The sequence below is a fragment of the Motacilla alba genome, chromosome 3 (genome assembly GCF_015832195.1).
Source record: "Motacilla alba alba isolate MOTALB_02 chromosome 3, Motacilla_alba_V1.0_pri, whole genome shotgun sequence".
Lineage (NCBI taxonomy): Eukaryota > Metazoa > Chordata > Aves > Passeriformes > Motacillidae > Motacilla > Motacilla alba.
In genome coordinates, this window is record NC_052018.1 from 56,559,360 (window position 1) to 56,574,151 (window position 14,792).

Here is a 14,792-nt window from a genome sequence, read left to right on the forward strand (position 1 = left end):
CCACTGGGTAACACACTCACATCTGTACATGTGCAAATGTATAGTAATCTAAAAGGGCAAGAAATAGCAGAATAAGCAAGGAACTTGAACTGCACATTAACTGTAGAAGGAAGGAGCTCACCCATTAGAGATGGAAAATGCAGAAAGGGACAACATTTTGCATTTTCACGTGGTCTCTCCCTCCTGCCCAAAAGTCAGCAGCATCATTAGCACCAGCAGACTTCCCTTACCTCTCTGAGGTGCTGGACACAGGGATGACAGAATGGGGCTTCCCAGAAGTTCACTTCTGAGAAATCTTCACAGCCATGCTGGACAGAGGGCCACCACCTCCACATCCCACACCTGGGAGTCCTGCAGAGTTCTGTCCCCACCCCACCCACTACTCCACCTCTGATGTCTTGGGCCAGAATCACATATGATGATGACACACAGACCTTTGTCTCCAGCAGGTGAAATACATCTGGAAATCTCCCATCACATTTAACGCAAAGATAAAATCAACCCCTGAAAATAAATTAATCTCATTAAACCTGAACCTGGACCAGATCCACAGGGGGGAAGACATCCATTCATTTCTACTAATTGTGCAATATCCCATCTACTGTTGCTGAAAACGTCTGCCCCCCACATGTCCCTGTCACCCCCAACTAATGAACTGTTCCACAGCTTTTGGGTTCTTGTGCTCTTCCAAACAGGATGTGTAAATAGAAAAGAAATGGGCAGAATGAAACATGCACTGATATAGCTGTTTATTCCCCTCCCAGCTGAGTGACTGGGGATTAAACATACCAAAGCAGGTGTTCTGCTGCCACCACATGGTCATGAATAGACTTCAGCATTTTTAAAATAAAATGCTTCCTCAGAATGCATCAATTCACTAAGCCTATCATTTTTACATATTTCCTTAACATGCCTTCAACTGGAGTTTCTTGTACCAAATCCATCAAATGCCCACAGTTCCATCCTGGCTGCTAGGTCTGCCCTCCAAACAGGTGGCATCCAGAGATGTGGAGGTGTATCCAACTCTGTTTCTCTTTTTGTTGAAAGCAAATAAGTTTGTGAGTTACCTGATTAAAAAAATCTCTGCAAACAAATGAGGAAGAGTTGGAAGTAGTTTTATATTTTGGTGAGAAACATGTCCAACAGTTCATTCTCTCAGGAGTAAATTCTGGGTTCTCTTAATGAAGAGTGACGCTGTTTGTGATGCAGCCAATATTTCTGTGCAGGGATGTAAAAACCACCATCACTGAGGTCCTGAAGTGGCAAAAGGCTTTAATTTCAAAATAGTCAGAGAGCAGGTATTAGGATGATTCAGCTCCCTACCATAAAGAAGGTTATAATTAAAACATTTATTGTCTCCATGAATATCAAGAAAATGTTATGACCCCACGGTTTAAAGCTACTTGGTTAAAGGTAGTTCCTTAGGCTCTCAGCGTAGTGTAGTATCAATCCTTGTCTGATATCAGCGAAGTGCAATATGTGTGGATGCGTGGACCACACTGTTTAGAGTGCAAATGAGTTGATTCTGCTTTACAATATCAGTCTCACCATGTGCTTGCTACTTTGTCCCTCAAGGTAATTCACAAACCAGAGATACTGTCATATACTCTTTTTCCAATTTGCCTTAAAGGGACAGATTTTTGAGGCAGGATTATCAAAAATATCAAAAAGATTTAGGATCTGTAAGACAGGGAAGTCATCTGGCTTGGGATGGGTTGATTGTTCATCACAACACAAGAAACTGACTTCTCATCCAACACGAAAAACTGACTTTAACATTAGCATTTGGGATGATCGTTTTCAGCGGTCATTGATGCTACTTGACCAAAGTTCAAGAAAGGAATGACCACAATAGCAGCCTGTATTCTAAGGAGCCATTTTTGATAATTCAAATTGCTGTCATTTATTTCACTCTAAAATACTTCTGTTAACATATGTCAGTGCTTTATCGTGATGGTTTTGACCTCAGTGAAGAACTCGTAGGAATCCTTTGCTCCCTCCCTGCCTATGCCTGAGGCTTTCATCCCACCAAATGGCAAGTTCAGATCTCTCACAAGCCAGCAGTTGGTCCACACCAATCCAGCCTGCAGCCTGTGTGCCACCCTGTGAACACGTCCCACATTGCTGGACCACACTGTGGCTGCCAAGCCGTATTTCACACCATTGGCTCTTCTGATCACCTCCTCTTCTGTATCAAATGCTACCACACATGTCACAGGACCAAAGATCTCTTCTTGCATGCAACAAGATTCATCCTTGACTTCAGCAATAACTGTGGGCAACATGAAATAGCCTTTCTGGTTGCCAGGTGGGAGGGCCAAAGGATCTACTCCCTCTCCGCAGAGGACTCTGGCTCCTTCAGCCTGGGCTTTCTTCACGTAGGTCCTTACCTGGGGAAGCAGCAGAAAAACATCACTGCTAAAGGACACCAAATTCCAAGGGTTCACACATCAGCAGGAGCCCCTGAAGAACTCCAGCTGGAACATGCTGCCTTTTACAGTAGAGGGCAGCATTCCCTAAATTTTCTTGTTATGCTTCTTTGTAAGCAAAGCTGTGTATTTCTTGCTGAAAAAAAGCAAATGTTTTCTCTTTCCTAACACTTACTAGCCTAGCAGACAACACTGCTGGCCGTTCCCACCAAGTATTGTCAAAAGGGTAGGACTCTTGGTAAAAATACAAGTGGTTCCAGAGCCTCCCTCCCTTCTCCCAGGAGCAGTTTGCCATGTATCCCATGCCATGGTTCACTCATTTACTCCAAGGAATCAGTAGTATTGTCCTGCCTCAAGGCAAGGCTTTTGAATGTTTACATGCCACTAGGATGATGAAGCCATGAATGCTACAGAAAATCTCATCAATAAATGATTAAAGATGTTTCTGTGGCTGCTGCGACCATATGCTTGCTACCTTGAACACATAGGATGTACTGTTGATCTGATTCTGCTGTTCTGCAATCATTGCCTGGCTTCTCTCCTTGCAGAAAGACCACAGAGATAGGGACTTCCTTATCTTTTTCTTCTTTTAGCTTTCTACCTTGGCAGGTAAAACTTGGAAGTTCTCTGTGGCGCTACAGACTAAAGACCTCAGGACGTGGGTGTTACTACCATTCTAGAAGAAGATAACCTGGAGAACCTTCTGAGGCATCAGGGAAGCATCAAAGGTCTGGCTTTCTCTCACTTTGTGGTTTTTTGGTCTGCTTCTTGCGTCAAAGAGTTCTGGGATATAAGCATCTGCTCTCCCTGAACTCTGACACCTTTCATTTCATAGAAGCCACTAAAGCAGACTGTGTCTAACTGTGCACCATCTCAGCTGCTCTCCACACACAGACCACTACAAATTACTGCAAGCAGTTCTAGGAAACGGTTTTGTACAAGCCAGGATTTCCCAGAGTGATATAAAAATAAAACTTTTACCTTGTCAACTAACTTATTAGGTAAATTAGTGATCTTAGCAAATGCACTATTAAAATCCAAGAAAATGTTGTTGAACTCTAAGATTTGTGAGTATAAATTCAGGACTTAGAAGACATTGTAGTTATCTCATTCAAACAGGAGGAAATATTCTTTTGCCATTTTAAATTATTTTCCCCAGGGAGTTTGATTTTTTTCTCAGAGTAATCACATGATCCCAAGCTACAGGCAACAGAAACCTCATTAAAAAGATACCTTATAATGGCTTTGAGTTATCATCCCTCAGAGCTGATCTTGGAGACGACAAAATCCTTTCCCACATAGTCCTGAAACTACCTTTTAGCCCTCTAAAAGATGAGGTGAAATCACATAAACTCCATGTAGCATCACCTTTTCTAGATGCTCTTTACTTATTAGTGCTCCCACATCAATTGTAGGATCTGAGGGATTCCCAGTCTTCCACTTCTTGGCCTCTGCCACAAACCTCTTCAAAAACTCACTGTATATTCCCCTCTGAACAAAGATCCTGGAAGTGCAGAGACAGATCTCACCCTATCAAAAAGAAAGAAACAAACTAGAAATCAACAATATTCGTTGATATTACATTGCACTATTGACATGTATTAGGAATTGCAACACAGTTCACTTGTGTCCCTGCATCCTCAGGAGTGCAAACTACATTAACCAGCACTGCAAAGTGGGATTTTTTTCCAGATAAAAAACAAAAGGAGAAGAAAAAGGCAAAACTGTATCAGTATCATGCAATCACTACCATAAGCAAATTTAATTTTATAAATTACATATTTTCTTCTCCAACATTTTTTATAGGAAACATGATTTCCAACTCTGAATGATCTCTCTCCATTTCCTGATAATCTCTCTCTGATACCAAGCTATTTTTCTAACACCTGTCCAGATACAATTTCCTGGTTTTGGTAATCTCTCCTGAGGGTGGTGATGAGGGAAGAATAGTGTTGGTAAAATTTTGGGGGAAGTCCCCTAATTTAATTCTAACAAATCAAAAAGCTTCCCACTTTCTTACTCAGTAGAACTTATAGCAGCTGCTTCCCTGAGAGATAAGAAATGTATGTACTTTGAGAGGAGTAATAACACCTTGTTATCTTCTGAGGGAGAGCACGAAGAAGAGCCTTTTATTACTCTGTGTCCCTGTTTGTGGAATAATGAAACCTTTTTCATATTTTTCTACTTAGGATCTTCTCAAACAAATCTTCTCTTGAAATAGACCTTGACAATTTGAGATTCAGATCCAAAGGTAGGTGCAGCATGCACGCAAACCCTCAGGCACTGCTGCCATCGGGGTTTATGCATTATAGGGGCGGGAGGTACCTGGTTGGCAAAGCTGGACCTCACTGTGGTGGGGATGCACTGGCTCAAGTCAGCATCATCGAAGATGATGGCGGGGTTTTTGCCCCCCAGCTCCAGCGAGAGCCGCTTGCAGTGTGGAGCGCTTCTCTCCGTGATCCGCTGGGCCGTCAGCGTGCTGCCCGTGAAGGAGATCAGAGGCACGTCGGGGTGGCACACCAGGGCTTCTCCTGCCTTGGCCCCTGTTCCAAACACGATGTTCACCACCCCAGGAGGCACCCCTGATGGGAACAAAGGCACACGGTCACTGTACCCTCCTGTCGCTCCAAGGCTGTCACCTCACTTGGTTTTGTCCCTGAAGTTAGAAAGTTACCAGCAGCTTGAGAGTGAAAAATACTAACCCTTCGCTTCAGTAGTAGCTGAAATGCACAATATTAGACAACTCTGTAGGTCATGGGTTAAATGATAAAAGCAGTCCCACTAATCAAGCTTGTCTGACATGCATCACCATAGATGCAGTGTACAGTCATTCAGGGAACAAGCAACTGTTCTAGTTTTAATTATTAGTGCACCAAATACAGCCATGATAGAGTTACCAAGAGCTGACTGGCACTCCTTTATTCTCTCATGGCTTCTCTTCTTGCACCACAGACTTAGGACATCTGTAAATGGAGTGCAGGAGGGGCAAAATTTTCATCAGAAGACAGTGGAAAAAAAATGAGCAACAGCTGGATTGGGGAGACAGGATAGTATGAGGGCAGAGAAATCCTTTTGTTCTCCAGTGCAACATTCAGCTGCAGCAGTCTTTCTCAGAGCCTTTAAACACCTTCTGATTTCTGCAACTAAAAAACCTGGTGCACAGACAAGCGTTTCCATTCTATTCCTGCTCCTTAGCATGCTGCAGGACTTACCTGCTTTCTCCAAGAGTTTGCACATCATCCAGGCTGTGACAGATGTCATCTCACTTGGCTTGGCAACCACAGTATTTCCACATGCAATGGCAGGAGCTATTTTCCAAGTCAACAAATACAGTGGCAAATTCCAAGGACTGATTAAACCAGCTACAAAACAAAACCACAAAGACAGGAGGTCAGGCTGCTGGGATATAAAAATAATTTCTCTGACCTCAAGAATTATATACACCAATTCAGATCTATGAAGGGAATTTGGCCATGGCTTTTATTTCCAGCCAATATGTACAATAAATTTGCAGCATTTCTCACAGGAAGATAACTTCTTAAAAGACCTGTGCAAATGATTCTAAAAGTGATCAGCTGAACTCTCTGAATAAGTTTTGCTGCTTCTTCAGGGCAGAATTTTATATTCTCAAGAAGTTTTTTAGTGTTTTGCAGGAACATTAATGCAAGGTTAGCCATAATAATGATTTGCAACAACTTGTCTGTGGTAATACTTTGTGTTAGCAAAGAGCAAGTGAAAGTAATTATAGAATGGTTTGGGTTGAGAGGGTCCTTAAAGATCATCTGGTTCCAACCCCCCAGGGACACCTTTCACTAGACCATGTTGCTCAAAGCCCCATCCAACCTGGCCTTGAACACTGCCAGGGTTGGGCCGCTGTCCATTTCTTCAGGCAACCTGTACCAGTGCCTCATCACCCTCACAGTAAAGAATTTCTTCCTAACATCTAAACCTACCCTCATTCAGTTTGAAGCCATTACCCCTTGTCCTATCACTGCATGTCCTTGTAAAATGTCCCTCTTAAGCTCTCTTGCAGGTCTCCCAAGAGCTCTCTCTTCTCCAGGCTAAATGTGCCAGCTCAGATCACATTCTTGCTTTCTCTTACTCTTTAAAGCTGTTTTTTATTTTTCAATTTTAATATTAAACAAACTCTGTACAACATACAGTAAGCATTTTCCAGATAAATTTTAGTTCAACTTATGAGTGCCAAAATTTATCACTATATGAACTGATGTTCCCATGAATTGTTGAATGAGCAGAATTATTTTCAGTAATTGCCTTTAGGAATATTTTCATTTCACATATTATTAGGAAATTATGAAAAAAAATCTGTAATTGTCACATGTGACTCCTTACAAAAGCCACGGGATTTCTTTCTGTTTGATGGAGCAGATTCAGTGAGGGACTTTTCCTTATGAGAAGAATTTTACCAGAAAAAGTCATGTTCTCCACTGCTAAAGAAAAGTTTTAACAGGGTTAAAGTTTGCCAATTTTACATTTTAAGTAATTCAAGTGTAAATGAGGAGAACTCACATATATTTAATGTTATATGTTATTTGTACTATATGTATAACCTAATAATGAAATCATTAGAACACTGTTACTTAGCTCAGGACAACCACTTTATTTTCTGAAGCAGCAGCAGCAGCATCTAGTGGTTGAGTTCAGCAATTCCCCAGCTAGAGTGGTTTCTTCACCCGCGTGCACTTGGGTCACAGACTACTACAGCTTTCCCAAAGGAGAGGGGATCCCACTCTCCCCACCGGAGCAGGAGCTCAGTGCTCTGCACATTGCACTGATGCACAGCGGTAATGCTCACCCACAGACACACACAGACAAAACAAGAGAGACTGTGAAGGTGAGAGCAGTAGATGAAGCTTTTTAGGTATGAACTCTTTTTTCTTTTTTTTTGCCATGACATGAAGTAACTTAACTGATTTTACATGGAGTTGCTGATGCTTTAGCAGGCAAGCCCATGTTCAGGACATGACTCAGAGATAATAAATGCTTTCAAAAAACTCTTTGCTGAGCCCCTATGGAGGCAGACATTCTGCCAAGCTTTTCAGCATGTGTGGATCACCATACCAACTCCCACAGGTGCCCTCGAGGTGTAGTGCACACAGCCCATGGTTGGCATTTCGGTGCACTCTGTGACGTGATGAAGGATGGAAGAGGCAAAGAATCGGAAGTTGTGCACAGCCCGAGGGATGTCCACTGTTCTGGCAAATGTAATCGTTTTTCCTGAAACAAAAACATGGACAGAAACAATGCTTTATAGTCTCTCAAAGTTGATTTGTGTGTCTTTTGGGAAATGTCTTTTGTTCTCTGCCCGAGTAATGGCCAGCACAGTACAAACATAGTCAATGACAACAGCTCCCCTCTAGTAATTCCAAATATCTGACAACTGAAGTCAAAGTCGGTAATTCCAAAAAGCAAGAACCACCCAGGAATCCCAAATCCAAAACCTCCTCAAGGTTCATGCACATCTATTCCAATTTCCTCCAACAGTTCATACCATAAAAAAAAAATTTCATCCAAATCCTCCATTTCAATATTCAGCAAGGCACACTCATTTGAGATCAACAGTTCCAGTTCTTACCCTGATCCTTTGACTCTGCTTGTGCAAACGCTTCCAGGTCATGTTCAATCAGGTCTGCCAATTTGTTCAGGATCTGAGATCTTTCCAATGGACTTTTTGAGGACCAAATTGGGAAGGCATCTTTGGCAGCTTTGACAGCAGCTTCCACCTAAAAAAGCAAAAGAGGGATGGTGAATGCTAATGAAAGGCTGAAGAAAATATTAAACACTCAGCAGATAAATTCATATTTCAGAGACTAATAATCCAGACCACATTGCTGGGGAGATGCAAATTCCTTAGAGCTTATCCAGTGCTAAGTATCCATCCAGTGTCCACTACCCCATAACTCAAGAAGTGTTACTGAAACTGAATATCTAGAAAAGAAACTTCCACTGGAATTCTTGTTTTTCTCCAAATTACAGCAACTTGTGGGCCACCCTCCAGGCCTGGAAGAAATGCTGGAATGGTCATCTGGCACCAGCAGGTGCCTCTAGCCAAAACAAACAGAAGATTTTTTTCTCATGGAGTGGTTTAGTCAAAGGTGCCTTAGCTGAGTTGCAACATACAATTTCTTCAGTTTTGGAAATCTGCCAAAATCAATAACTAGGAGAATGCTGATGTAATATTGATGAGACCATTAGGACGTCTCTGAATGCTGCCATATTGCTAGTTCCCATGAAGCCACTGAAGGCTCATTTCCACCAATTCCACAAAACTGAGTCCTGAGTTTGATCCTTCAGATAGTGACAGGTCTTATAAAAGCCATCACAAAATAATTTACAGATAACTCCAAAGACTTTTTACTAACGAGGGCACAAAAGTTCAAGCAAACAAAAAAAAATAAAATCTATCTACGCCTTCTCCTTCCCTCTCCCACACACATCAGAAGTTATGGGCACTATAAAAATACCACCCAGAGTTTGAAAGCCAAAACACCACCGGTGCAGGGGGTAAGGTGGGAAATAAATCAACGTGCAGAGAGTCACATGGATCACTGGCCAAGCTCAGAAACCTAGACTCTTCTCTTTCGACTGTAGTTCAACAACCTCCTGCTCAAGTGCCAATGGCAGCAAGCTGTCAGCCACTGAACAGCTGAAGCAGGACCAAACCAGGCCTGGGAAAGGGGAACTGCAGCTTCCTGAGTGAGTCCAGCGCAGATGCCATGCTACCCTGAAAAAGTTCACCCTCTGTGAAACCATACCACCTTCACTAATTAACTTGTTCTTCCACCTTCCCATCCTGTGCTGCTGATCTGTCCTCATGCTGATCTGTGGCCTTTTCCACCAGGTGCTGCCAGGACAGGAGACAGTCAATGCTGTCTGCATTTTTAATCCTTCAGTGGGTTTAGAAGAAGGACAAAAATATTGCTTTTTCACAAACAGCAGAAGAGAAAATTAGCAAAGGAAGGAATTAAGTGGCAGTAGATTCATCTAAGAAAATATAAGAGGAAAAAAGGAGAGATATCTGTAGAGAAGAACTAAGCATACAAAGGTTAAACAGTTACTTAGTTTGACTAGCAAAAACCAGCAAAGAAAGTCAAGCCGCAAAGAAAGCACACATAAGAATTCAACTATGAACTCCTGTGTCTGAAACACTTCCTTCTGCTTTCCTCTTCTGCATGAGACAGACACAGAGAAACAACACACAATCCAGACCCATCATAAAAGGTTCCTATCAAAATACCCCAAATACCCTGAACTGCCCTCAGGACAAGATGTTTGCTTTTGCAGGGGATGATGCACAGAAGCCAGGTTCTTTAAAGAGAAGTGTTTTTAAAGTAGATATTTACCAGCACTAAATAGTCCTCATCAGTCTGTCTTTTGGTTACACAGGGCACCTGCTAGTCTTGCTGTGGTACTGCTATGTAGAATTTAAGATATCTAGCTGGGGAACAAATGAACCCCCAGGAAAAAAATACTTTCAGTGGTTTTGGCAGAAAGTGGCTAAAATGGCCACAGCAACTGAGCAGGTGTTAAACTCTGGGGTCAGCAACAAATTCACTGTCTCCCCTTGTTTCACCTAACTTCCCAGGAAAAATTACCAAGACAATATGCAACTGGACATTGAGCCTTGCTAGAAACCAGCACCCTGAGTCCTTTGCTGAACTCTTGTCTAGATGCTTATTTGATATCTCTAGATAACCTCAAATAGTATGTGATTGTATTTTCTTCAGTATATTCCATCAGTCCCCAACGGATGCCAGCTCTGCAGAGCACAACCTTCTTGTACAGCTGTCTAAAGGCAGGACTAAAGCACTCACCAAATTTACAGGTCTTTAAACTGGGTTCCCATTGCTACACACAAACACTGACTCAGAAAGCTGAAAGAGAAAAGCATTGTTCTTAGGATGCTTGAACCGTATCTCTAGAGTGACCAGCAGCCTCTGGCATTCTCAGATCTCTCTGGTTTTAATGATTTTGTAAATGAATGGATAGGAAGATTTGCGCCTGCACATCAAAGAGCAAACTTTTCAGGCATAATTAGGAATGGAATGAACTTACATAGATGTATTCCAACAAATCCAACCTGTTACTCTTTAACCCCTGGTCATCAGCATCTAACAAATATTTACCCAGTTGAAATTACAGTGCAAAGGTTTCTGCTGAGAGAAGCTGTCAGTAAGACTGAAATGCAAGCAAAGGGAAAAGCTACACACTGTAGTTATCTGTTTTAAAAAAACATTTTCAAAATGCTGTTCACTATTCAACAAAATTTTCCAAGCCCTCTGTGCTATCCAAGCTCGTCCAGTCACCTTCCTCTTCAATAAGTCTGAAACACTATTTTGGACACAGACTTGTAGGTCCCCTATAAAGCAGCATCAATGAAACTGCAGCTCCCCGATGAACATCACTGCCCAACCACACCTGAATACGTTCAGTGTTCCAGGAAACATTCACCCCAGTAGAGAGCACAAGACCAGGAAACCCTCTGGATGCAGAGGACAGGGCACCTTATAAGGAAACACACTCATCACAACCACGGAATATCCAACTGCTAATATCAAAGTCAGAGAGGTCTGAAAGCTTTTTACCATTTTCAGAGAAGAGACAGCAAGCCAAAAACCCTTTTAAATGAAAACTGCAAATCATCAAGACACTAAGGGAGAACACAGTTGCATATGGTGCCTCTAAATTTATTTACAGAAGAGATCAATAAACACTGTTCTCACAGATTGTTTATATTTACAGTCTGTCTGGGTGTTATTGTGAACTTATGCACAAGGCATCTCCCACTGTGTGAGCTGAAGGAGCTCCATGCAAGTTACTGAAGCTTTGTTGATTCACACCAGCTTAGAATCCAGACCATAACTTTCTAATAGCAAAATTAAAAAAAAAAATGACAGCATTTGCTGCCACAGCAGTGGATTAGCAATACTACAATATAATCAAGAATTTACTTGTTTAAGCATTGAAAGCATCATTTTTCTGTTCTCTCACCTCCAGCCTCTCTCACTCAAAAGGTTATTGTTACATGCACTTAACATTTTTCATTTTTTTGTACATGTGGATAGTACTCACCTCTTCTTTGCCACTGTCTGGAACCCTGCAATAGACATCTCCAGTGGATGGATTATAGGAGTCTATGTAGGAGGAACAAGGAACAAATTTGCCACCTACGAAGTTTTCCAGCACTAAGAGAGCCTTTGAGTGAGCCATTGTTGGCTGCTTGCTTCACCTGTAATTTTTTTCAACGAGGCATCAATTTAGATTAGTATGTCTGTATGTATTTGCACAGTGAGTCCGAACTCCTCCCCCGTCTCTCTGTGTTCCCTGCACCACTTGTTTACAAGTGGGAACAAACCCTGGCAACAACAGCAGGAAAGAGCAAAGGGGAAAAAATTAGTGTTACTGCGACACTTGGTTCTTTTCTAGGAGTTGAAGCAAGGAGGGAAGAACAGCACAGTTGCTGGAAACCAGCTTTTCTCTTGTCTGTAGGAAATTAAGGACTGAAAAAAAGAGAGAAAAAGAATAGTTTGACAGGGGAATTTCTACCTGTAACAGTTATGAAGTTACAGTTTGAAGACATTTTGCAACAACTAAACAAAATAATTCAACACTCAAATATCTGGCCAAGAACCTGCTTCTAAGTGTCAGCAGACAAAAGACACTTAAGACCAGCATGTCTGCAGCTCATGTTCACTGTTCTATCACTACTTTTCCTTGTATCCCCAAAACCAATGTACCTACCAGACCAAAAGATTTTAAGGAAACTCTTTTCCACCAATATCATCAAACATCAAACAATAAAAACAGCTTAGTGACCGCTCAATTCAAACAGTTGAGAAGCACAATCCTACCTGGTACACTCTTATATGTTGTCAGAAATTCATCAGGTTTTTTCTCCCAAAAAAAGCAAGACACTGACTGTCATGCTTTCCCTTCCATAAATATTCCAGTGGAAGCCACCTTACTACAAAGAAGCCTGTTAGATATAATTAGTTTTTTCATTTTCTTATAATTAACTTCCCAAGAACCTAAACTGCCTGGTAAGATCTGTGTAAAAGACATTTTCTCCAACATAATGCTGAGGATTATCAAATTGCTTTAAGATCGCACGTCACCTCCTTCTCCAGAGATATTCAAAACACTACACCCAGAGAGCAGTATGTTCTCACCAGGAGATTGTGAATACCTCAGTCAGGAGTTTAAGAAGGTTTTGCATCCTAGACAACTGGCAAGCCATCAAGTTTCACGTGGATCAACATGCAATCATATTTTGATTGCAGAAAGGTGATATGCTTCCATTGCACAACAACAGATCATTTATGCTTCAACCAAGTGGCACCTCTGGGCAGAGTTCAAATCTGTGTTGAAAGGTAGTGCAGTCACGTTGAAACTGGATTATGTAATACCTCTGCTTCTCCCAAGCTGCAAACTGGGAAAGCATGCAGTAGCTTTTCAGTCATCACAGAAAAGTGAGCCTCAAAATTTAATGCAAACATGTATGAGAAGAGTTATTGGAGGTTCACCCAGTATTACACCTCCTTGTCCATAAACAGTAAGGAATTTATGCAAGTCTTAGAACTGAAGACTGTAACTGCCCCCTGACTCAAGGGCAACCTAAACATTTTCAAAGCTTGAAGGCAAGCTCAAGTGGAACCAGTTCAATGTAGGAGCTTGGCAGTATAAATCTCTGGAATCCAAGAGATTCCAAGGGCACCAAAACCTTCACAGTGGCATGTTGGAACTGGTAAATATTTAAGTGTAATTTTTGGTCTATAAAAAGACTTAACAAATAATGGTATTTCATAAACTTGGCAGTAACAGTTTTCAGGTATTTCAGACTCATAAGCTTTTACAAAAGTCATTTCCATATAAAGCATTGCTAATACTTCTACAAATATCCATGCAATCAGTCAACAGTACAATTCATCAATGTGGTCAAGTGCAGGTAGCTGCTGAATTGGGGCTAAAGCACCTAAGTACAAAAAAAGTTATCTACCAAAAAAAATCATGTGGGAAGAGTAGGGACAGATCATACAGGACTGTGAACTAAATAACAACTAAAGCATTTTTGTGTTCTTCACTACTCTGGACACAGCTTTACTTCAGTTAACCCCACAGCCCAATGCTCTGGAGCAAGCACTTCATTTCCTGCCTCCCACTACTAACTCTGGGCAAAGGTAAATTGTCTCCACTCTGCACTCACATACAGGTCCTGAAATACCTGAGGTCCTCTCAAAATTCCTACCAACATAACTTCCAAGTTGTAGTAAAGTGTGTCTGTCCTGAGCTGGCAGTGGCAGAAGCACCCTCCTTTCAGCTGGAAGCTTTCATCAGCCCCATTACTGAAAAGCAGGAAGGAGTTACAGGCATAAGTCAGCACAATTTGGCTTTAGCAGACACCACAAGATTAAACTGTCAGCCTCTGTTCAAAAGAGCACTAAGTCTGGATGAAAGAAATGTTTATGCGCAGTGGCCGCACTGACTAACATGAGAAAAACTGAAATTATTTCTTCAGAAAGCCAAATTGGATGCCAGTTTCGCATTTTAAGTCATTAGTTTACTCTGAAACTTCTCAGTTATGGTAAGTAAAGAATGATTTAACACAATTTAGGAGTATTTAAATAACAAAAAATGAGGGAGACAAAAATGCTCAGACAAATTTATTTTATTACTCTCACTGTTTAAAAAATAAAATTAGCCAAAGTTGGCACAGCTTCCACTACACAGCAAAAGAAAATTTCTTTTTTCTTAAATAAATTTTGGGACAGGGAAAACAATCCCATGATAATATTACATGCCATTCTCTTTGAAAACAAGGTAAATAGTTTGTTGTGTTTTTTTTTTTTTCCCTGAATATGCATTCAACTCAAACAAAAAAATATTTTAGACCAATAAAGTTACTTTACTGAATTAATGTGCAGCAAAAAAGCAATCAAAGAAAATATGTAAACAATTTATGTCTGGAAGTAAGAAGTTTGTTTCATGATAATTCATCATCTTTTTCTCTAATTCAGCTTTCTAATATTTTTCCATCAACTTCTCTAAGGGCTAAGTTCCACATGGAGAAACTTATAAGATTCTTGAGATCAAGAAGTGCAACACTTGCAGTTCCTTGTCAGTTGTCATCTTGTCCTGCAGCAGGAGAGACTGATGAAGGGATCCCCAGATGTCTCACACAATTTGACTTTTGTCACCACCATTTTCTCCCCAGTTAATTGCACTTGTTCCTTCAACTGAAATAACTGGATTCTTCCATAGAAGTTTGGATATCTGATTGAGTTTTGCTCGGACGGTGGAAATTCTGTCACCATTGTCATTCTTTAATCTAAAAATATAAGCAAA

The 14,792-nt window shown here is 41.1% G+C and overlaps 2 protein-coding genes across 7 annotated transcripts in view; both read right to left on the minus strand.

The window, feature by feature from the left end:
* Nucleotides 1-734: 734 nt before the first annotated feature.
* On the minus strand, nucleotides 735-13,955 carry ALDH8A1 (aldehyde dehydrogenase 8 family member A1). Of its 2 annotated transcripts, XM_038130695.1 has the most exons (8): nucleotides 12,637-13,955; nucleotides 11,523-11,679; nucleotides 8,026-8,173; nucleotides 7,512-7,667; nucleotides 5,642-5,791; nucleotides 4,755-5,011; nucleotides 3,798-3,959; nucleotides 735-2,390 (listed from the first exon to the last, which is right to left on the minus strand). In XM_038130695.1, the coding sequence occupies exons 2-8, from the start codon at nucleotides 11,658-11,660 to the stop codon at nucleotides 1,938-1,940; spliced, it is 1,464 nt and encodes a 487-aa protein (XP_037986623.1). In that variant the 5' UTR covers nucleotides 11,661-11,679; nucleotides 12,637-13,955; the 3' UTR covers nucleotides 735-1,937. The 2 variants fall into 2 exon arrangements, with proteins under 2 accessions (XP_037986623.1, XP_037986622.1); XM_038130694.1 differs by lacking the exon at nucleotides 12,637-13,955 and having other exon boundaries at nucleotides 11,523-12,522.
* A 142-nt stretch (nucleotides 13,956-14,097) lies between these two features.
* The window catches only part of HBS1L (HBS1 like translational GTPase), a 58,660-nt gene continuing 57,965 nt past the window's right edge, over nucleotides 14,098-14,792 (minus strand). For all 5 annotated transcript variants that reach the window (XM_038130690.1, XM_038130689.1, XM_038130688.1 and 2 more), the window contains one exon: nucleotides 14,098-14,775. In XM_038130690.1, the coding sequence (XP_037986618.1) occupies nucleotides 14,764-14,775 (12 nt within the window). In that variant the 3' untranslated portion in view covers nucleotides 14,098-14,763. The remainder of the gene's footprint in view (nucleotides 14,776-14,792) is intronic.

Excerpts from the sequence above, each read along its gene's own strand:
- ALDH8A1 (XM_038130695.1), bottom strand. The coding sequence starts at position 11,660 with ATGGCTCACTCAAAGGCTCTCTTAGTGCTGGAAAACTTCGTAGGTGGC. Across the intron at positions 7,668-8,025 it reads AGCAGAGTCAAAGGATCAGG|GAAAAACGATTACATTTGCC; the intron begins GTAAGAACTGGA and ends TTTTTGTTTCAG. Across the intron at positions 5,792-7,511 it reads GAGGGCACCTGTGGGAGTTG|CTGGTTTAATCAGTCCTTGG; the intron begins GTATGGTGATCC and ends TTTGTTTTGTAG.